General features: G+C 37.5%; 1 protein-coding gene across 3 annotated transcripts in view; it reads left to right on the forward strand.

Annotated features, from left to right (window-relative positions):
• Nucleotides 1-20,009, forward strand: part of LRRCC1 (leucine rich repeat and coiled-coil centrosomal protein 1) — a 38,398-nt gene extending 18,389 nt beyond the window's left edge. For all 3 annotated transcript variants that reach the window (XM_032759958.2, XM_032759960.2, XM_032759961.2), the window contains 11 exons: nt 828-976; nt 4,692-4,896; nt 5,432-5,571; nt 7,267-7,468; nt 10,330-10,515; nt 11,271-11,445; nt 12,941-13,104; nt 13,510-13,718; nt 13,813-13,950; nt 16,861-16,996; nt 19,810-20,009. In XM_032759958.2, coding sequence (XP_032615849.1) covers nt 828-976; nt 4,692-4,896; nt 5,432-5,571; nt 7,267-7,468; nt 10,330-10,515; nt 11,271-11,445; nt 12,941-13,104; nt 13,510-13,718; nt 13,813-13,950; nt 16,861-16,996; nt 19,810-19,932 — 1,827 coding nt within the window. In that variant the 3' untranslated portion in view covers nt 19,933-20,009. The remainder of the gene's footprint in view (nt 1-827; nt 977-4,691; nt 4,897-5,431; nt 5,572-7,266; nt 7,469-10,329; nt 10,516-11,270; nt 11,446-12,940; nt 13,105-13,509; nt 13,719-13,812; nt 13,951-16,860; nt 16,997-19,809) is intronic.
• Nucleotides 20,010-24,083: the final 4,074 nt, after the last annotated feature.

Consider the following 24,083-nt stretch of genomic DNA (forward strand, 5'->3'; position numbering starts at 1 on the left):
TCCTCCCTTTATTCTCAACTATAGAGGCTTTAATATTGAAAAAGAATAATTATCATTATGACTGGACACACTTCATCTTTCTTCTTACTTAACCTATTGTGCCTGTGTTTCCCAAGTTACATATTCATTTTTCTCATGAAAAATCAGTCTTGTCTGATTCAACCCCCCCCAAGTTTGTTCGAGATTAGATCCTTACCAATCTTCGTATTCCCTTGCGTGCCTTGGTAAGGACTCTGTTTCCTTAATACAGAGTCTGGCATGTGGGTGCCATGCTATGAGTATATACTATTTCAAAAAAGGAATCTTATCTACTATGGCGTAATAATAGCAGCTAACATTTATTGATTGGTTATTATGTAGCAGGCACTGTTCTGCACTTACCTATATGCTTTGCTACCATTAACTTAATTTTTGGCCCGGCGCAGTGGCTCACACCTGTAATCCCAACACTTTGGGAGGCCGAGGTGGGTGGATCACTTGAGGTCAGGAGTTCGAGACCAGCCTGGCCAACGTGGTGAAACCCCATCTCTACTAAAAATACAAAAAAACAGCCAAGCGTGGTGGCACATGCCTGTAGTCCCAGCTACTCAGGAAGCTGAGGCAGAAGAATTGCTGGAATCCAGGAGGTGGACTTTGCAGTGAGCTGAGATCATGCCACTCCACTCCAGCCTGGGTGACACAGTGAGACTCAAAAAAATAAAATAAAAAGTTTCACTGTAGCTCTTTGAAGTAGGTACTATTATTCCCCTGTTATAAATGGGAAAATTGAGGCTGTGAGAAGTTAGGTCACTTTGGTAAGTTCACATAACTTTGTTGTTTTCTTTCAGTCCCTTGTTGAACAGCTAGACCAAGAGAGAGAGAAGAGATGGAGAGCTGAGCAAGCTGAAAATAAACTCATGGATTATATTGATGAGCTGCATAAACATGCAAATGAAAAAGAGGATATTCATAGTCTGGCTCTAGTTACCACAGATAGGTAAAAAGAAATTAATAAACCTGAAGATACCTAATAGCATAAACAATACTGACTTTAGAACTGGAATACCTTAGTTTCAGTGTGGTTCAATCAACAGCAATGTATGTGGTTTTAGTTTGATTTGAACTAATTTTATTAGATAATTTAGCACTTTATTAGCTTGTTATATCAACAAGAAATTCGGATACATGTATCTGAGCCCTCAAGCAGGAAGGTGTCAGATAAATATTATAAGTAAAGAACAGCAAGAGACTAGAGCAGTGATTAACAAACTTTTTATGTAAAGTGCCAGATTCTGTAAAGGGCAGGCATTGGCAGCCTTTTTCTTTAAGCTTCATGGTTCATATTTGATCTCATCACATACTCATCTTCTGCAATGGGCTTTTGTATCATATAGCCCAGTTTCTTAATTCTGATGTTTTTATTCTATCCTTACCATTACATGTGCCATTTTATCTGGGTTTTTTGTTTTGTTTTGTTTTGTTTTGTTTTGTTGTATTGCATTCTTTAATACAGGTCTGTCATTTCATTCTGTGAAAATACCAGTTTTTTAAATTACAATAACTTTTTATCTTGTTTCCTGTAATTATTTCTAACGTTATACTTTTCCTCAAATGATTATAAGATGTTTAGAGTTTCTTATGGTTTCTTACCCTTGAATGAGCACTAGGTTTCTAGACTTGACATTTGCTAACAGACTTTGGGAAGTTGCTCTTGGTTCCATTTCCTGTCTGATTGTGCAGTAGATAATTCCCCTTCTAAAATCTCATTTGGATAAGTTGATGTACACAGTTCACAGCCCAGTTCCCGGTTTCTTTTAAGCACTTTTGTGATACTGACATGGTGTTTTCTACCCCACTGCATGTTTCTCTGATAGGTTGTACCTGTGGAGTATAAAGACAATTCTAATACGCAACATGCGTGCTATGAGAACCTCTATAATTATAAAGCTATGATGCGTTATGTTATCACTAGCCCTTCTACCACTACCCACCAACTTCCTGCCTTATTTGTGTTTTACAAATGTCTGTCTGAATTGACACAAGAAGCTACTGGGTATTGGATGAGGGAACAGGATGGTTCAATTAAGAGTGCTCTGACTACCTCAGAAAAACAGCACTCCTGCTTTCAGTAAGTGCATGAGTAACCAACATTATGTAGTGACAGATTTATAGAGATCCTGTGACTGAGTCATGGACAGACAGTAGAAGAGAAAAGATATGTCTTCCTTTTTTTCAGAATGGAGCAGTTTCATGAGGCAAAGCCTGAGTGTTGTAGGAGTTGTTTTTAATTTCAATTTAGTTCCATTTGCCTTATAATTGAAATTATTCCCAAATTTTGGCATTATGTTATCTTTTGTTTTCAGTTATATGTGTATGAATTTTTACTTTATTCTGTATTCTAGGTATTTAGTGGGATATTAGAGGAAGCTGTGTCTAGGGCTGCTAGCCAAAGTCCATTTAAACTGGAAGACTTTGGGCAAACTTTATCTTTCTTCTTACTTAACCTATTGTTGTGCCTGTGTTTCCCAAGTTATGTATTCATTTTTCTCATGAAAAATCAATCTTTTCTGATTCTTCTTTTATCTACGCCACCCCACCCCACCCCCACCACATGTTTGTTTGAGATTAGATCCTTACCAATCTTCCTATTCTCTTATGTGCCTTGGTAGGGACTCTGTATCCCTAATGCAGTGTCTGGCATGTGGGTGCCATGCTGTGAGTATATACAATTTCAAAAAATGAATCTTACCTACTGTGGTATCTTTATTATCCAAACCTCCTTGATGACCAGATCTGTTCATCTAATTATCTACTAAAAATGCCTTGCCTGTATTCCTCGTAAGTTTCTTAAGATCAGCATGGCCTCAGGTGGATTCATTCTTCTTCCTTATTTTGTATTTCTTGTCCTAATAAATGGTGCCCCATCCAGCATCCAGTCAGTCACCAAAACTATAGAAATCTAGGAATCTTTTTTTTTTTTTGCTTCCTTTCTCTTTCTCCTATCCCACAACCAGTTGATATTATCATCTTTATTGATACCTTTATTCATCAATTGATATTGATATCATCTTAAAAGATGTTGAACTATCTCCTCTGTATCCCAAAACTGTTACCTTTCTTTAGGCCCTTAACTGTTGCTTAGATGATTGTTCCATTTCTGTTTCTCTGTGGCTTTCCCTGCCCCCAACCCATATACAGTCTAGCACGCTTTCATATAGCATATCAAACAGGAGTTGAGAGCATGAACAAAGGAAGACCAGTTCAGAGAGTACTGTCATTGAAGTCAAGAAGAAAGATGATAAGGACAAGAATTAGAGAAATGACCATAGTGTAGACATTGATGGATATATTTTTTTAAATATGCCTTGGATATTACATTGGCTTGGCTGCCTCAGTAATTTCTTCATGAGGCTGTGTCTTTGTCAGTGTCTTTTTGCCAAACAGTAGACTTACGGTCTGTCATCTCAACCACCTGTCTGTAGTAAGGGGTGAGCATTTGGCCCAAGCTGGGTAAACATCCTGTATCCTGTGGCCACAGCGATTGGTTCAGGGGGTGGACATATGAATCCAATTGGACTAATCAGAGCCTTGCCTAGGACTCACTTTAAGTTGAGCTAGAGAAAGATACTCTTTCCTGTTTGGTTCAGGGCTATTAGAATATGATCCCAGAGATGTTTGTAGTTTCCCTCTGTACCCCTACCCCAAACATAAAGATTCTTGCATGACACCATCCAGACCACCTATATCTGATTTCCTAGAGTCTGCTTTTAAACCCAGACTCTAGGATTGTGTTACGTTCTTGGTTTCAGTGGTCCCTCAGCATAGTGCCACCCCATCCTTCTCTATGTTTACTTATGCAGGTCAGTAAATTCTGTCTTTTATTTAAACTGATTAAGAGTTTTCAGTTGTAGTGAAAGGGTTCTAACCAGCACAAAGCTGGGAGCAATACTGGGTGTCTGGGTTAGATACAAGGAGTCGAAGTTGACTTACAGGTTGCTATTTATGTAGTACATCTGTCACATCGCTTTATAAATATATCATGTCTGTTCCTTCTGTGAGATGCTGGGTTTCTTGAAGGCAGAGAAGACTCCATCTTATTCATCTTGCTTGCCTTTAAATCTGTATCTAGTATAATGCCTGAAACAAATTGTTTGGTAAAGTTCTGCTGTTGAATAGTAATTTATTTATTTATTTTTATTTTTTTATTTTATTTATTTATTTATTTTTTTTTTTTGAGACGGAGTCTCGCTCTGTCGCCCAGGCTGGAGTGCAGTGGCGCAATCTCGGCTCACTGCAAGCTCCACCTCCCGGGTTCACGCCATTCTCCTGCCTCAGCCTCTCCGAGTAGCTGGGACTACAGGCGCCCGCCACCATGCCCGGCTAATTTTTTTGTATTTTTAGTAGAGACAGGGTTTCACCGTGGTCTCTATCTCCTGACCTCGTGATCCGCCTGCCTCGGCCTCCCAAAGTGCTGGGATTACAAGCGTGAGCCACCGCGCCCGGCCTGAATAGTAATTTATATAAAATATTTTCCTTTTTATCATAATGTTAGGTTCAGGAGTAGGGGAAAGACACACTATTTTTCTGCCAGTTTTTACTGTAATTAGAGTTTGAAACATACTTCAGATCTTCTCTAAGTTTGAACACTTATTACAATTTTATCATTTTTATATGTGTAATATACTTAACACCACATATAACTTCTGCTTTAGGCTAAAGGAAATTATTTTTAGAGAGAGAAATTCCAAAAGACAACTCGAAGTTATGGTTCACAAACTTCAAAGTGAAATTAAAAAACTGACTGTTGAACTAATGAAAGCAAAAGATCAACAAGAGGATCACCTTAAACACTTAAGAACCCTCGAAAAAGCATTAGAAAAAATGGAGAGACAAAAAAGGCAGCAGCAGGCAGCACAGGTATTTCTCTGTTTTAATGTATGAGTGGCACAGATTAACACAAATTCATAGCTTCTATCATGAAACTATACCACCTAGAAAACCTAAAAGATGTAAGGCTATATGCAAAAATTAAATTGCTGTTAATTTAACAGTCACATAGCCTGTTGAATTATGTCTAAATTAAGACTACTAGCTCTTAACACAAAGCAATTAAAAAGAAAAGTTGATGGAAATGTTGCAGGTAGTTAGGCTTTTATTCTGAGAGAGCTGGCTTTTAAAAAGGCTTTCAGGTGATTGAAGAAATTTCATTTTCATGCTTTCTGAATGGAAATTATCATTAAAATCTGTGATGCAAATAAGCAATAGTTAATGCTGGTGTATTTGTTCCTTCCAAGGCTGCACTTTGTGTGACTGTAACATCATTAATTTATTAAAGTTTGAAAATCAACTTAGTCACCAGACACTGTCATTTAAAAGGTACTTATGGAAGCTGACATTAAAATAGCAGGGGAGATTATTATCTAAATAATGTAATTGTGGGTATTTTACTCAGATAAGACTGATCCAAGAGGTGGAACTCAAAGCTTCAGCTGCTGATAGAGAAATACACTTACTTAGAACTTCCCTTCATCGAGAAAGGGAACAAGTGCAACAACTTCATGAACTTCTTGCATTGAAAGAACAGGAACACAGGTAAATGAAAAATGTATCAGGAATGTATTGGCATTTAAAAATAGAAAAAGAAAGCTACTGGCTCCCCACCACCAGTATTTTTTTTTTTTTTTTTTTTTTTTTTTTGAGACAGAGTCTTGCTCTGTCGTCCAGGCTGGAGTGCAGTGGCACAATCTCGGCTCACTGCAAGCCCCGCCTCCCGGGTTCACGCCATTCTCCTGCCTCAGCCTCCCGAGTTAGCTGGGACTACAGGCGCCTGCCACCACGCCAGCTAATTTTTTTTTTTTTTTGTATTTTTAGTAGAGACGGGGTTTCACCGTGTTAACCAGGATGGTCTCGATCTCCTGACCTCATGATCTGCCTGCCTCGGCCTCCCAAAGTGCTGGGATTACAGGCGTGAGCCACTGCACCCAGCCCCCACCACGAGTATTTAAAGATAGTGATTGAGCATTGGTGAAGTCTGACAGAATTAGTTAGTGGAAAATGCCATGTTCATGTATGTATACATTAGAATCAGCCCTATAGCAAGAACTAGTAGCTAAAAAATGAATAAGTGCCTTTGTTATCAGTATTTGAGGTATAGGTTTATAACAATACAGCTTATTTTTCATTTCTGCAAACCCAGCCAAAAGTTGGTCTTTATATAGAGAGAAAAATTTTAATTGACCTCCAAGTTAATTAATTAGTAAAGTAATCAGTATTCTTTATTCCTCTGAATGAGGGATCAGTGAACTTTTTCTGTAAAGGGTCACATAGAAAATATTTCAGGTTCTGCAGGCCATACCTAACTTTGCCTTTGTAGCACAAAAGTAGCCATAGATAATACATAAATGAATGGCATGGCCGTGTTCCAATAAAAGTTTATTTACAAAGAAAAAGGCAGTAGGTCACATTTGGCTGATGGGCTGTAGTTTGTCAACTCTTGCTCTATAGAATCTGTAATAATTTCAACATTTTCAGTTTATCTATTTCAGTTATCTATTTACTATCCTACCAGCGAAATTGTATGATTATCATATGTTAATTGTATTTATTCCCAAACCTGTTTTGTTTTGTATCTACATGAATTTTGGTGTTCTGGGGAAAATTGTTATCTTGTGTAGACGAGACAATTATAAAAGATTGGGGGAAAATAATGACAAAAATCTAGAATTTTGTACTTTGTTTCCTTTACAGGAATTTTGTACTTAGTTTCATTCCAGTTTAAAGAAACCAAAAACTGGAAATAATGAGTTTCACATTATCGGTTTGAGTAATGCAAGAAAAGTAGTGGAGAACCATAAAGAATGAACTGGCCAGATATCAAAAGATTAGTAAATAATTTTACACTTTAACTGACTTTTTCTATTAACAAACCACCATTGCTAATCAGACTGTATTTATTGCAAGTCAAAGACTCGGCCAAAGTAGTAGATACAGTGAAGCATCTTATGCAAATGCACCTGAAGAATTTCTGAAGCCATAGAATGATTCTGAACTATCTCATGAAGTTAAGATTTGACATACTTCCCTTATCTCCATCACTATTAAATGCACAATCAAATAAAACTCATATTATTTGTACCTATCTATGCCCAATTACTGTGTTTGAAAGTGAGAGGCTGATACTGAATTAACAATAGTGAATATAGAATATTAAGAACTATGTAAAGACCTTTAAAATGTTTCTTTTCAGGTGAGTATCATCCTTTTATCTTTATATGTTTTTCACTCCAGGAAGGAACTTGAAACAAGGGAGGTTTTTACTGATGCTGAGTTCCAGGATGCCGTAGCTAAAGAAATAGCCAAAGAAGAGAAAAAGCATGAGCAAGTGATAAAAGAATACCAAGAGAAAATTGACGTATTAAGCCAGCAGTATATGGATTTAGAAAATGAATTCCGTATTGCTTTAACTGTTGAAGCCAAAAGATTTCAAGATGTAAGAATTGGCACCCAGCAATTTATTGAAAACAGAATCAGTAAGATATGGTTTGATGAGAGGACTTGATTTAGAAACATAGCTGTATTAAATGTTGGCTTCATAATCTTAAGTAAAATATATAAATTCTTAGAGACCTTAGCTTCCTCAAATAAATAATAGCTACTATTTATTGCTCTTGCAAAAACTAAGTAAGATTATAAATGTTACAGAGCATTGGAATAGGAATCTGAGAACCTGAATTCCCTCCTATTACTATAGAGCAGGGATTGGCAAAACTAAAGCCCCTAGGCCAAATATGGCCCACTGCCCATTTCTCTTTAAAGTAAAGCTTTATTGGAACAGAGCCATGCTCATTTTTTACATATTTTCTATGGCTGCTTTTCCATTACAAAAGCACAGTTGAATACTTTCTTTTTTTTTTTTTTGAGATGGAGTCTCTCTCTGTCGCCCAGGCTGGAATGGTGCAGTGGCATGATCTCAGCTCACTCCAATTTCTGCCTTCCAGATTCAAGCAGTTCTCCTGTCTCAGCCTCCCAAGTAGCTGCGACTACAGTCACAGGCTACCACACCCGCCTAATTTTTGTATTTTTAGTGGAGACAGGATTTCATCATATTGGTCAGGCTGGTCTCGAACTACTGATCTCAGATGATCCGCCTGCCTCGGCCTCCCAAAGTCCTGGGATTACAGGCGTGAGCCACTGTGCCCAGCCGTAGTTGAGTACTTTCAACAGAGTTCATATGGCCTGGCCTGTATAGCCTACAGTTTACTGTCTGGCACTTTCTAGAAAAAGTTTGGTAACTCCTGCTATAGAGGAATAATTGTGCTCCTCCGACCAGTCCCACCAAACGTATACTAGATCCCATTTCCTCTTGCCTACTTGAAGATACGGCTTTAGTAAGTCTTCTTTCTTACTCTCTTACATCTGCAGTTTTTCCACTATATTGGATCATTCCCTACAGCATACAAACATGCTATGATTTCTCTTAAGAAAACTCTCTTGATTCCATTTCTTCCTTTGACTACTATGTTGTTTCTCTGCTTCCATTTACAACAGAACATCTCAGAATTGTGCATTTGCTGTCTTTGATTTCTCTACTTCTCTCTTCTCCAACCTGCTCTCATCTGGCTTTTATCTGTATTGCTCTACTAGCATTGTGCTATCAAAGCCACCAGCAATATCCACACTATGAAAGTTGTGAGTCAAATTTGTCCTCATCTGATTTGACCTAGGTGCAGGATTAGACAGGGTTGATAGCTCTCTCCTCTTCATACTCTTTCTTTGCTTGGTTTCCAGCACATTGCATTTCTTGGTTTTCTTGGCTTTCCATTATGTCACTTCTTTTCAGTCTCTTTGTTTCTCTTACTTTTTCCACAGTTTCATTATTGCAGTGCCTAAGTTTTCAGCCCTTAAATTCCTTTTCTTTTCTATACACACTCATTCTCTTGGTAAACTCTTCCAGCATCATTATATCTCCAGCCTGGACGTTTTGCAAGAATTTTAAACTTCTATGTCTAACCACCTATTTAACATATTCTACTTCACTGCTAATTTTACCCCCAAAATTACTTTGACATTTCTCCTGTCCCAGTTAAAGACAACTCCATCCTTCTAGGTGCCTAAGCCAAAAACAAAGTCATTGTTGATTACTCTTTCTCTGACACTACACATTCAGTACCTCAAGAGATTCTGTCACCATTATTTAAAAAATATACACGTGGCCATTTCTTACCACCTCTAACACAGCCACTCTGGTATGTCACATTATCTTGTATTATATGAAGAGTTTTCAAGTTAGTCTTCCTGCCTTTATCCTTCCCCTAGCCCCCCGCTCTGTTTATGCCAAACACAGCAGCTAGAATGTTCTTTTAAAATACCTGTTTGGTAATATGACTCCTCTCCTCAAAGACCTCCGTTGTCCCTTCATTTTATTCAGAGAAGTGGTCAAAACACTTCACAATCTAACCCTCTGAGTTCATCTCCTACTACCTTCCCCTTCATTTACGCCACTCCAGTGACAACAGGCTTCTTCCTATTCCTCCAATGTCTCAGGCACATTCCTGCCTAGAACACTGCTTTCCCACACATTTGCATGGCTCCATTCCTACCTCCCTCCCGTCATTGCTCCATTGTTGCATTCTCAGTGATCATGCCAGTTAAAATTGAACCCACATCTCCCAACACTTCACACACTTCACATCCTTCTAACCTTTTACCCAAGCATATAGTATCATCTAACATGATATATAATTTATTATGCTTGTTGTTATATTGTCAGTGCCTGCCACCTAGAATTTAAGCTTTACAAAAGCAAAGATTTTAATCTGTGGTATTCATTGATGCATTTCAGTGCTAGAGTAATATCTGGCCACCGAGGCTGGAGTGCAGTGGTGCTATCTCGGCTCACTGCAAACTCCTCCTCCCGGATTCAAGCAATTCTCCTGCCTCAGCCTCCCAAGTAGCTGGGATTTTACAGGCGTGCACCACCACACCCGGCTAATTTTTGTATTTTTAGTAGAGATGAGGTTTCACCATTTTGGCCAGGCTGGTCTCAAACTCCTGATCTCAAGTGATCTGCCCTCCTCGGCCTCCCAAGTGCTGGGATTACAGGCATCAGCCACCACGCCCAGCCCAAATAAATGATTTCTGGCTTTAGATTTGACACTAATTCCCTGGGTCACTGTAGCCAAATACATAATAATCATCCTGGGTCTCTGTTTCATCACCTGTAAATTAGTAGATTGAAACAGATTATCTTTAAATCTTATTCTTTTGCTAAAACTGTGATACTATTTCCAGAAGCAAATATTTTCTAATTATTTGGAGAACTGCTATTTATAATACAATTTTGGAATATAGGTTAAAGATGGTTTTGAAAATGTTGCAACTGAGTTAGCAAAGAGCAAACATGCTCTTATTTGGGCTCAACGAAAAGAAAATGAGTCTTCCTCTTTAATTAAAGATCTGACCTGTATGGTAAAGGAACAAAAAACAAAACTGGAAGAGGTTTCTAAATTGAAACAAGAAACAGCAGCAAATTTACAGGTAAGACTTTGCAACACTATATTTTTTTAAATTTTTTTATATTATTTTCTCAAGTGGGTTGTGATAATTTTAGGAAGTACACGAAAGGAACTTTTAAATGGTACTAATTATATATTGCATATAAGAAAAACAGTATAACTAAAGAAATTAAGCTCATGATTTCACAAATTGTATTGCTCATGAGATAGCAATTAGGTAAAATAAGTAAATTAGTTTTAAGAAACATGTTCAATTAAATAGGTGCCAGTAGTATAGTGATACAGCAAAAATTGTGGAAGTGATACTCAAATGGTTAAAGTTTGGGAAGCACCACTTGGATTGCTGGTATTAATTTTGTGGTGGTGATGCTGGTAGTTTTTAGATATACTTAGATGTAATAATCATTAAATTAATGTATTTATTGCTGTTGTCTCAATTTTAAACATTAATGCTATTTTACCCAAAATTTCTGGAAAATGACCTTTAACACTATTGATATAAATGCTTGGTGAAAAATTTTGAGTATTACAGGTATAGTTTCTCTTTAACAATTTTAGAATAAAATTCAGATTGTGTAAAGGAGTGGTCTCTTAAATTCGACTGTTTATTTCATGACCTACATTTGTCTTTAGTAAAACTAAAACTTCTGGTGTAAAATTTGGTAATGTTTACTTGTATTTGCTTAAATAACATTTTTTCTCATTATAAGATGGAAAAAATAGAAAATAAAGCACTTACTATAATAATTCTTATTTTTGGGGGGGGGGAATATACAGAATCAAATCAACACCCTTGAAATTTTAATTGAAGATGACAAGCAGAAGAGTATTCAAATAGAACTTCTCAAGCACGAAAAAGTCCAGCTTATTTCTGAGCTAGCAGCCAAGGAATCACTAATACTTGGTTTAAGGACAGAAAGAAAAGTATGGGGACATGAGCTGGCACAACAAGGTAAAATTCTCAGATTTTCAAAGGGAAAATAGCTTATTCTTATAAATGAGCAAATCTGGATATTGGAGAGAAAAAGACTCAACTCTGCCTAAAGATGCCAAGAAAAAAGGTGACCCTTTATCTGGAAGGATAAGTAGGCATTTGCCAGCTACAGGGGAATGAAGACCTCTTAGGAAATGAGAAATAGTTTATTATACCAATGAAGAAGTTATGGCCCTGATTTTTTAAATTTTTTTTTCCCATGATAATTTGACTACTATTCTGAACCATGTGTGCTTTTACAAAGCAACATCTAAATATATTGTTGAAAATAATTCTTTTTTTTTTTTGAGACAGAGTTTTGCTCTTGTTGCCCAGGCTGGAGTGCAATAGCGCAATCTTGGCTTACTGCAACCTCTGCCTTCTGGGTTCAGGTGATTATCCTGCCTCAGCCTCCCGAGTAGCTGGGATTACAGCCATGTGCCACCACACCTGGCTAATTTTTGTATTTTTAGTAGAGACGGGGTTTAACCATGTTGGCCAGGCTGGTCTCAAACTCCTGACCTCAGGTGATCCACCCATCTTGGCCTCCCAAAGTGCTGGGATTACAGGCGTGAGCCACCGCACCCGGCCAAAAATAATTCTTATACAGTGATTTTAAGTTATTTGTACAGTATACACATTTAATTTTCTTTTCTGATATATGCAACATTGTGCATGCACAAATTAAAATATTATATAAATGAAAACTATTTTTTAGTAAATCCTCAGTCTCATTCCCTTTCCAATCATTGTAAAGCAAGAGATATATACTGGTTTTTGTTTTTTGTTTTGTTTTGTTTGCATTCACAGATACCTTTAAAATTATGAATAGCTAGATATTTGGTCTTTTTCTTTTGAGACGAGTCTCACTCTGTTTCCCAGGCTGAAGTGCAGTGGTGTGATCTCAGCTCACTACAACTCTACCTCCCGGGTTCAAGCAGTTCTCCTGCCTCATCCTCCCCAATAGCTGGGATTACAGGCATGAGCCACCATGCCTGGCTAATTTTTTTGTATTTTTAGTAGAGACAGGGTTTCACCATGTTGGCCAGGCTGGTTTCAAACTCCTGACCTCAAGTGATCTGCCCACCTCAGCTTCCTAAAGTGCTAGGATTACAGGAGTGAGCAGCTGCGCCCAGCCAAGATATTTGGTCTTAATGGAGCATTGCTTATTTGTTCATTCTCTGTAGGAATTTTTAATATGCTCTTGTTTGTTTGAATGTCATAACATGAATTAATATTACATATCTGAGTTACTTGTTCTCAACTTTATTTGTAGTTTCAAGTTTTGAAATAACCACAAGTGTTTAAGAGGCCTTTCTGTTTGCTTCCCTTTTCCTCTTCATATTGTACTATTATAACCTATATTTCTTTATTTAGTTTTTTATTATTATTATATTACAGTTTGTTAGAGTTTAATAAGATACAAACCCCCAAGGTGTTTCAGAGTTTGTAATTGATGATTTTTGTTTCTTAGGATCTTCTCTAGCACAAAATCGTGGAAAATTGGAGGCTCAAATTGAGAGTTTATCTAGAGAGAATGAATGTCTGCGAAAGACAAATGAAAGTGATAGTGATGCATTAAGAATAAAGTGCAAAATCGTAGACGACCAAACTGAAACTATTAGAAAATTAAAAGATGTAAGTTTGACATTTTATTTTGGTTAAAGAGCAAATGGCAGGTTTGAAAATCTTTGGATCAAAGTATCCAAAAGCTGTTTTTCAGTGTTTTCCTACTGTTGTAAAATTTAGGGTAGAGACCTGCATTTGTTTTTATAATATTTGCCCCTTTGCTCTTAAAAAGTTCTACATGATATTTATTAATTTGGAGTAACTTTATACTTCAGAATTTAATGGAGAATCTTATTATGGCCTTTGGGATAACTGGAAATACCCAGTGTCAATTAAGGGTTAGGAATCACAAGAAAATGAACATTTTATATGTTTAAAATATTATTTTAAAGGATAAATTAAACCATATCTAATTAACCAGAATATGAAGCATTTAAAGTTAATAAAAACAAAGTACCAATTTTTTTCTTGAAGTGTTTACAACAAAAAGATGAACACATCAAAAAATTACAAGAAAAGATCACAGAAATAGAAAAATGCACTCAAGAACAACTTGATGAAAAATCTTCACAATTGGATGAGGTACTTGAGAAGTTGGAAAGGCACAATGAAAGAAAAGAAAAACTAAAACAACAGTTGAAAGGAAAGGAAGTAGAACTTGAAGAAATCAGAAAAGCTTACAGGTATTATATAGCACAGTATTTCCCACTGAGAAATAAAATGTGGCTTAATAATTTAATAAACCCAATTTATTTTTCAAATTACTTCTCATATTAGTACACTGAATCAGAAGTGGCATGATAAAGGAGAACTTCTATGTCATCTTGAAACACAAGTAAAAGAAGTGAAAGAAAAATTTGAAAACAAGGAAAAGAAACTTAAAGCGGAAAGAGACAAAAGTATTGAACTACAAAAGTAAGCATTAGGTTCTAAAGGATTTGAGATCTCCTTAATCGTAAACACTGTGGAATGGGTAAAATATGTATAAAGACAGGAGGGCTAAAAATCATTTAGGACATAGTTATTTGCCAAGAAATTTATTTCCATTTCATCTGTAAAATGAAGATAGCAGTAGCACCTACCTTAAATGTTAGATAAGAGGTTGACATTTGATATATATGTGTGTATTTATGAATAGATATGGCTTATATGAATTATCTAGTTCTTAGAACAGTTCCTGACACATAAGAATTGCTATATGAGGCCGCATGCGGTGGCTCACGCCTGCAATCCCAGCACTTTGGGAGGCCGAGGTGAGTGGATCACCTGAGATCAGGAGTTCGAGACTAGCTTGGCCAACACAATGAAACCCCATCTCTACTAAAAATAGAAAAAATTAGCCAGGCATGGTGGCAGGTGCCTGTAATCCCAGCTACTCAGGAGGCTGAGGCCAGAGAATCACTTGAACCCAGGAGGCAAAGGTTGCAGTGAGCTGAGATCATACCATTGCACTCCAGCCTGGGCAACAAGAGCGAAACTTTGTCTCAAAAAGAAAAAAAAAAAAGAATTGCTGTATGAAGATTTTGTTTTTATTACTATGAGCATTTTAAACTGTGTTTGAATGAAAGCAGCTAGTGATATTTTAGTTGTTGAAAGTGGAATTTAGAGGAGACTGCCAGTTGACCACCAGGGGCAATGAGCTCCTGAGGAGGCTAGAGGACAGTTAGATAGCAGTTGCCAGCACAAGCTGAGGATGAGAGCCAATTTTTTGTTTGTTTTTCCGAGACGGAGTTTCGCTCTTATTGCCCAGACTGGAGTGCAATGGCACGATCTGGGCTCACTGCAACTTCTACCTCCTGGGTTCAAGCAATTCTCCTGCCTCAGCCTCCCGAGTAGCTGGGATTACAGGCATGCACCACCACGCCTGGCTAACTTTTTGTATTTTTAGTAGAGACTGAGTTTCACCATGTTGGCCAGTCTGGTCTTGAACTCCTGATCTCAGGTGATCCACCCACCTCGGCCTGCCAAAGTGCTGGGATTACAGGTGTGAGCCACCACACCTGGCCGAGAGCCGATTTTAAAGAGAGAAAATAAAATGTGTACCTGGCTGCCACTGTTATGTGGGTTCCATAAAATACTCAAGAGGAAATAAGCTTTTACTGTGTTAAAAAATATAACTAGACTTGTTAAAAATAAGTTATAAAGTTGGAACCTTCAAAATTAAGTAGCACAGCTTAATGATTAATTCTCGTGTGAAGATAGAGTGATACAGATAACATGGCTATGGATAGCCCAAAAATCTCACTTAAAGATAGGTTCTAATTATGTCAAATGTAATGTAACCTGGAATTTGATTTCTTGTTTTGACTCAGTCTAATGGGAAAGTGTTGTTACACTGCAGAAAGTTTTGGTTGATAGCACAGTTTTCTGTTGATAGACCCTGTTCCACTTTGCTTTCAACCAAGTACTAATACAAGAACCTTGGCTTGTAATCTGTTGCAATTTTTTATCCTGCCAGTAACAAATTTACAATTAGGAGTCTTTGAGAGTTTAAAAGAAAGTCATATTCTATAATTAGCCAAAAAAACTAATAAAAATTATGAAACCTAACAATCTTCAGACTTTTCCATTGCATTATTCATCATACCGTTAATATAAAAATGCAGACCTGATTTTATACATGAATTGTCTTTATGACTAAGACTGGTATACTTTTTAATTTAATGGAATTATAATAAAATAAGCCAATTATTATTAATAATAACAGGTTTTACTTGTATAGCTTTTTACAATTTATAGGGTGATTTCTTCTATCTTATTTTGAACCCAACAGTAATCCTGTAAGGTTGGCGGAACAGGCAGGATTGTCCTGTTTTATGGTTGAAAAACTCAGCTTGTGACTTGCCCCTAGTCACGTGGCTACTAAGTCATACAATTTTAAAAAGACTTTTGGTGCATGTTCCTTTTGTTTAATCAGTTACTACTGATTGCTGTACCAAAACTGGAAAATGTGCTCTTTTTATGAATGTTACTTTTTAAATAGCATTATTTGTATTTATATAAAGGAATTGTTTTACCTCCAGGATGCTTTTAGCCTGAAAATTTTGTGAATACCATTTAATGTGTTTCGTCCACTAAGCATTACCATAAGGAAGTCACAAATACATATTCATAAACTTAAACCATCTGTAGTATGCAATTCTCAAATTATCACTTTGAAAACATGGAGAAAAAAGATTGGTAGCAGTCATCATCTGTGAAGGTGCTTATAAACTATACCCTTAAGCCAAATGGTGGCTCACCTCTGTAATCCCAGCACTGTGGGAGGCCGAGGCGGGCAGATCACTTTAGGCCAGGAGTTCAAGACCAGCCTATCCAACATAGTGAAACCCTGTCTCTACTAAAAATACAGAAAATTCGCTGGGCCATGGTAGTGCACATCCTGTAATCTTAGTTACTTGGGAGGCTGAGGCATGAGAATCACTTGAACCTGGGAGCCAGAGGTTGCTTTGAGCCATGACCATGCCACTGCACTCCAGCCTGGGTGACACAGCCAGACCCTCTCTCAAAAATAAAATAAAATAAAAAACTATACTCCTAGACTCAAAATAAATGGGGAAATAGAGTACTCTAACTTTCAGAAAATGAAAGTGTAAAAAACATTAGTGATATATTATCCTAACCTAATTGTTATCCTAATAGATTCTGCTGGATGATGAACTACTTATATCTTTAGTTACCCTATAATAGCCTTTGATATTTTCATAATACTGAGTTACGTTTCCATTAGTATAAATGTGAGCCACCCGAGAAGAAATAACATCCTAATCTATACATTCACACCACATATACACATATATATGTGGGTGTTCTTGTTTTTTTAAGGAATGCAATAGAAAAACTTCATAGTATGGATAATGCCTTTAAAAAACAAGTTGATGCAATTGTTGAAGCTCATCAAGCTGAAATAGCACAACTGGCAAATGAAAAGCAGAAGTGTATTGATTCTGCAAATTTAAAGGTATTGTAAGTAAAATTCACTTCAATAATCAGTATATTACATGATTATAGCTAAATAAATTAGATCTTCGAGAATTATAAAGAGAAAAGGCAACATGATCTCTTGACCAAATAGATATGAAGAATGTTACCAAAACTATCCTAAAACCAGGGTAAAACGTTGGTAATACTTAGATTAATTGTAGAACATAATTATAATTTCTAAACAAAACTTGTACATTTGATTCTAGTGTGTACTTTCTCTGCTGTCTGGATAAAAATTTCATATCTAATCTTGGATAGAAGTCTCTTTGGTTACACATAGGCAGGGTGACAATCTGAAGGTATTAAACATAATCCATCACTACCTTGGAAAAAGTTATCAAAGAGTATTAGGGTTCAAGACTATCAACTTTATTATCTCAATATTATTAATAAAGTAATGAGTTTAGAGTAATGCTAAATCAGAGGGAAACATCAGAAGCACCTATGAAACTTTTTAATAATACATATTCAGGCCGGGCACAGTGGCTCATGCATGTAATCCCAGCACTTTGGGAGGCCAAGGCGGGCGGATCATGAGGTTAGGAGATCGAGACCATCCTGGCCAACATGGTGAAACCCCTTCTCTACTAAAAATACAAAAATTAGCTGGGCGTGGTGGTGGGCACCTGTAATTCCAGCTACTCGGGAGGCTGAGGCAGAATGGCTTGAACCTGGAGGTGGAGTTTGCAGTGAGCCGAGATTGCGCCACTGCACTCCAGCCTGGTGACAAAGCAAGATTCTGTCTCAAAAAGAAAAAAACACCATATTCATGAACTTCCCTCAGAGACTCATTCACTAAGTCTGGAGTCAGACTCGGGTATTTTTTTAATTACACAGGTGATTCTTATGTGACCTCTCTGGTGAGATAATATGAATTTCCATTTTTTCCTGCTTCTGAAGTGGTAATAAGAAACTAAGGTATCTGTAAAACTGGAGATGCAGAAATCAGCAACTATAAAAGAGTTCACCAACAGAAAGGCAAAGTAATGCTCCATATAGAAATTATATGGCTGGGCACAGTGGCTCAAGCCTGTAATCCCAGTGGAGGCTGAGGCTAGTGGATCAGTTGAGCTAAGGAATTCAGGACCAGCCTGGCCAACATGGTGAAACCCCATCTCCACTAAAAATACAAAAATTAGCTGGGTGTGGTGGCGCATGCCTGTAGTCACAGCTATTTGGGAGGCCGCGGTCACAGGATCGCTTTAGCCCAGGAGTCAGAGGTTTCAGTGCACCAAGATTGTGTCACACTGCACTCCAGCCTGGACTACAAAGCGAGACCCTGTCTCAAAAAAAAAAAAAGAAAAAAGAAATTATAATCAAGGTTGTGTGTTTAAATGACATTATCTTCAGGACTCTGTGCAAAGAGAGTGAGGTCTTTGGAAATAATCACAATGAGTAAGAATATAACTTGTCCAAAATTCAGTTTTTTGTTTCACGTGAACAGATGTTCCAAATATTTTACTTAAAAACTACCAAATGCAGGCCAGGCGCAGTGGTTCACGCCTGTAAGCCCAGCACTTTGGGAGGCTGAGGCAGGTGGATCACCTGAGGTTGGGAGTTCGAGACCAGCCTGACCAACATGGAGAAACCTCGTCTCTACTAAAAATACAAGATTAGCCGGGCATGGTGGCACATGCCTGTAATCCAGCTACTTGGGAGGCTAAGGCAGGAGAATTGCTTGAACCCAGGAGGCAGAGGTTGTGGTGAGCCGAGATCACACCATTGCACTCCAGCCTGGGCAACAGGAGTGAAACTCTGTCTCAAAAAAAAAAAAGCTACCAAATGTAAGGTGGGCATGGAGGCTTACACCTGTAATCCTAACACTTATTAGGAGGCTGAGGTTGAGGTGGAAGGATCACTTAAGACCAGGAGTTCAAGACCAGCCTGGGCAACATAGCAAGACCTAGTCGCTATAAAAAAATATGTTAATTAGCCTGGCATGGTGGTACACGCCTGTAGACCTGTCTACTCAGGAGGCTGAGATGGGAGGATTGCTTGAGCCCAGGACTTCGGGACTATGGTGAGCTGTGATCATACCACTGCACTCCAGCGTGGGTGACAGCAATATCCTATCTCAAAATTTTAAAAACCTACCAAGTGTTTAACAAGGGTACATCAGGTAATAATAAGGTTTAAACCTTAAATAAGGTTACAGGTAATACTAAATAAGTTAATACTAAGTAAGGTTTAAGTAAAATATATTGCCATGTCTTGGCCGGGCATGGTGGCTCACACCTGTAATCCCAGCACTTTGGGAGGCTGAGGTGGGCAGATCATGAGGTCAGGAGATCGAGACCATCCTGGCTAACACAGTGAAACCCCATCTCAACTAAAAATACACACACACAAAAAAAAGTTAGCCGGGCATGTTAGCGGGCGCCTGTAGTCCCAGCTACTCGGGAGGCTGAGGCGGGAGAATAGCGTGAACCAGGGAGGCGGAGCTTGCAGTGAGCCGAGATCGCGCCACTGCACTCCAGCCTGGGCGACAGAGCAAGACTCCATCTCAAAAAATAAATAAATAAATGTGTGTGTGTGTGTATATATATATATATATATAGCCATGTCTTTTTCACAAGAAGTTTATGAAAACTAAGTAGATAATATATTACTTAGCATGAAAGTACTTTGTATGCTGTATAAATACTGTGTTTTTCCTATTAGCATTTGAGCAAGTTACATTTTACTGACATTTCTTTAAATACATCACAAATTTCAAAATGTGCTCAGAATGCATTTTAAAAATACATTTTCTTTAAGAAATTAAAATGTAAAATTTACATGTCGATTTAGGTCCATCAAATTGAAAAAGAAATGCGTGAACTTTTGGAAGAAACATGCAAGAACAAAAAAACAATGGAAGCAAAAATTAAGCAACTTGCTTTTGCTTTAAATGAAATTCAGCAAGATATGTGATGGTTCTGAGAATGAATTTAATTGAAATGGACCAGCAGACCTATTGTAAAAATGATTAAATATTGTAATAGTAGTAACTGCTATGACTTTAAAATGTCTCTTTCTACACATTTCATTATGAATATATTTTTAAAGACTTTTGATCAAGTATTGTATAGGTTTTTTATAATAAATTGTTGACAATTTTGTCTATTAGAAAAAAACTATCATAACTAGACTTACAACATTTTTCTTGTTTCTGTACTATATGTTGTTTGGTAATTACACATTTGCCTACAAATTTGTGAATGAAAAGATTAGTATTTTCACTATATGAGGTAAAATACTTCAATCATTGTTGTCTTATTGTGATGATGAAGAACTAATTATATTTGTTGTCATTTAATTGATGTAGCTCAATTCTTTTAAAGTGCTTGTGTAGCCAAAAACATTTGAAATCTGTATGATAAAAGATGTGGCATTCTTAAGAAAGTATATGTAGCCATCTCCACATCACTCATTATAACCCCTTCTTTTATAATGCATATATCTTTTCATTAAAGATTACATTTAAGGTTTTATAAATATTGTCTGTTCCTGAAGAGGAACACCACTGTTCCACCTTCATTCTCCCTTCTAATCACTGTATATGAAGAAATTCTGATAATGTTACTGGAAGCAGTAATTCATTTCATTCCATACTAGCTCATTACTGTATTACTATTTCACTTTTGTCACATCATATGCTATGTGTGCAGAACAAAAGTCTTAAGTACTATGCCCCTCTTCTATTTCTAAAAGGAAGAAAATATATATTTTCTGGATATCAGTACTGAACTAAGATTTTAAAAGTGAAATAGAACAAAAATAATTTAAGTGCTTCATAAAGAGAAGGCCCCATTTCATTATAGATAATCTTTGTGTTGAAATTTGTGAGACAACATCAAACATAACAACATGTATAATGAGAGTCTTAGAAGAGGGGTAAATATTTGGAGAAGTAAATGGCTGAAAACTCCCTCAGTTTGATTTAAAATACCCTACATGGCTGGGTGCAGTGGCTCATACCTGTAATTCCAGTACTTTGGAAGACCGAGGCAGGAGGACTGTTTGAGCCCAGGAGTTAAGACACCAGCCTGGGCAACATAGTGAGCCCTGTCTCTTAAAGCACAAACAAATTTAAAAAATTACAAATACAAGGTTTCAGTAAAGCCTGGGGTAAACATAGAACGACATCTAGATATGTTTTATAGTGAAACTGTTAGGGAAGCTCTTGAAAGGAGCAAGAAAATATTCTTATATAGAGGAACAACGGGTTAACAGCTGGCTTATCACAAACAGTGGAGGCCAGAGGCAGTGGCAATATATTTGACATGCTGGAAGAAAAGGAACTGTCAATCTAGAATTCTACATCTAGCAAAACTGTTCTTCAAAGTAAATGCAAAATAAAGACATTCTCAGATTAATAAAGACCAAGAAAGTGTATTGATAGCCTGCCTGCCTCAAAAGCTGAAGAAAACCTAAAGGCTTCCAAGAAATAATACCAGAAAGTGACTCAAATCCATTGAAAGAAATTAGTATTATAAAAAGTAAAATTTGTGGATAAATTTTTACATAAAAGACTAAATGTATTTTTCTTCTTTTAGCTAGAAGACACAAAGCAATGATAACTATTGTTGAATTTATAAAATATGTAACGTGACAAAAATGGCATAAAGTTGGGGGAAGAAAATAGAGCTATATTTTAGAAAAGTTTAACAGATGAAATTAGTATTAAAGATGGCTGCATTAAATTAAAATGCATATTGTCATCACTAGAACAGCCACTAAGAAAATAATACAGCTTAAAAATGAACACTGGAGATTCCACTTCTGGAATAACTAAATAAGGACCTCTGCAGACCTGTTTCCCACCAAAACTACCATAACTGGTGAAAAGTACTTTAAAACAGCCATTTAAAATCACTGAAAATTGTCCTTAGGGTATACAGCAAAAGAAGAACCATTTATTCAAGAAAAATTTAAATTCAGTAAGAATGGCAAAAACCTGTGGCACTGAACCAAGATTATCTCTCAGCCTCAGCTCAGCCTGATGGCAGCTCCACACTAGGTGGAGCTCCTGGCAAAGAAGATAAGATTTCCTCTCCAGTAACAGTCAAATACGAAATTTCACCAGCTGTGCAGGCCATGCTCATTCCTTGTGTCTTTCAAAAAAGTTACAACAAAGGCTAAATTCCTGGTACACATAACAAAACTGTAGCGGGCTCTCTTCCTTCCATGCATAGGGCAGGCCAAGAGTACCAGGAGCCCAATTACCCTTTCCCCAATTCATAAGGTAAAGACATTTTATAATGGTAAAATGTTAATCCATCAGGAAGTTATAATCAGTGATACCTAACAACAGAGCCCCAACATATATGAAGCAAAAACAGACTTTAATGGAGAAATTGTTTATTAAACAATAATAGAGACAAGTACTCCACTTTCAATCATGGATAGAACAACTAAGCAGAAGATCAACGAGATAATAAAAGACGTCAACACTATAAACCAACTAAGCCTAGCAGACATCTATACAACATTCTGCCCAACAGCAGAATACTGTTACATCTGTCTCAAAAGCACGTAGAACATTCTGCAGAATAGATAACATGCTAGGCCATGAAATGAACCTCTGTAAATTTTAAAGCACTGCAGTCATACAAAGCACGTTCTCTGACCACAAAGGACTGAAATTAGAATAACAACAACAAAAACTGGGAAATTTACAAATACGTGAAAATTTTAAAACACTTCTAAATAAGCAATGGGTCAAGTAAGAAATCACAAAAGAAATTTAAAAATTATTTAAGGCTGGCTGGAGGCAGGGGCTCACGCCTGTAATCCCAACACTTTGGGAGGCTCAAGCAGGCAGATCACGAGGTCAGGAGTTTGAGACCAGCCTGACCAACGTGGTGAAACCCCATTTCTACTAAAAATACAAAAAGTAGCCGGGTGTGGTGGTGCATGCCTGTAATCCCAGCTACTCAGGAGGCTGAAGCAGGAGAATAGCTTGAACTGGGGAGGCGGAGGTTGCAGTGAGCTGAGATCGCACCACTGCACTCCACCCTGGGTGACAGAGCGAGACTCCATCTCAAAAAAATTTAAGGCTGCCACCACTTCCAACACCCACATGGAGGCCGGCAGCCCCAGCTGGTCAGCATCCCACCACAGCCAACAACTATACACTCTGCTGTGCTGCCACTGCCACTGGCATGAACTAACAAGCCTGGATCCCGCTGCCACCACTTGATAAAGTGCTTTGGCTGAAACCACCCTAAAGAGTGTTGTGGCCAGCGGTCTGGGAACAGCTTCGTACTTCCAGCATAGTGAGTTCACAAACTCAAAGGGCCAGAGAATAAAGTCAGGGGCCCAATACCAGCCCCTCAGAAGAGCATGCAGCCCAGGAATACTCAGCTGAGTCCTGACATCCCAAAAAATCTACCAGAAACAAAGCTAGTTGGCTGAACCCACCTTATACCACAATCAGACCCCCACCCCCAAGGATATCAAAGAAGATAAGAGCAAAACAAACAAGTCCCATCCAAAGGACAAGAATTTCAAAGACTGAAGGAACACCAGCCCACACAGATGAGAAAGAACCAAGAACTATGGCAACTCAAAAACCCAAAATGTCTTCCCTCCAAACAACAGCACTAGTTCCCCAACAATGGTTCTTAGCTGAAATGGCTGAAATGACAGAAATAGAGATTAGACCATGGATTGGACTGAAGATCATCAACATTCAAGAGATAGTTGAAATCCAATCAAGCATTCTAAGGATTACAATAAAATGATATAGGAAATAAAAGCCAAAATCACCATTCTGAGACAGAACCTAACTGAGCTGATAGAACCGAAAAACTTACTTCAAGAATTTCAGAATACAACTGCATATATTAATAGCAGAATCAACCAAGCTGACGAAAGAATTCAAAGCTCAAAGGCCTGCTCTCCAAAATAGCTCAGTCAGACAAAAAGGAAGAAAACCAATGAAGAATGAACAAAACCTCTAAGAAATATGGGATTATGTATCAAAACCGAACCTATGACTCACTGGCATCCCTGAAAGAGAACGCAAGCAACTTGGAAAACATACTTCAGCATATCCATGAAAATTTCATGGAGAAGCC

This window comes from Hylobates moloch, unplaced genomic scaffold, assembly GCF_009828535.3.
Source record: "Hylobates moloch isolate HMO894 unplaced genomic scaffold, HMol_V3 SCAFFOLD_9, whole genome shotgun sequence".
NCBI classification, from domain to species: Eukaryota; Metazoa; Chordata; class Mammalia; order Primates; family Hylobatidae; genus Hylobates; species Hylobates moloch.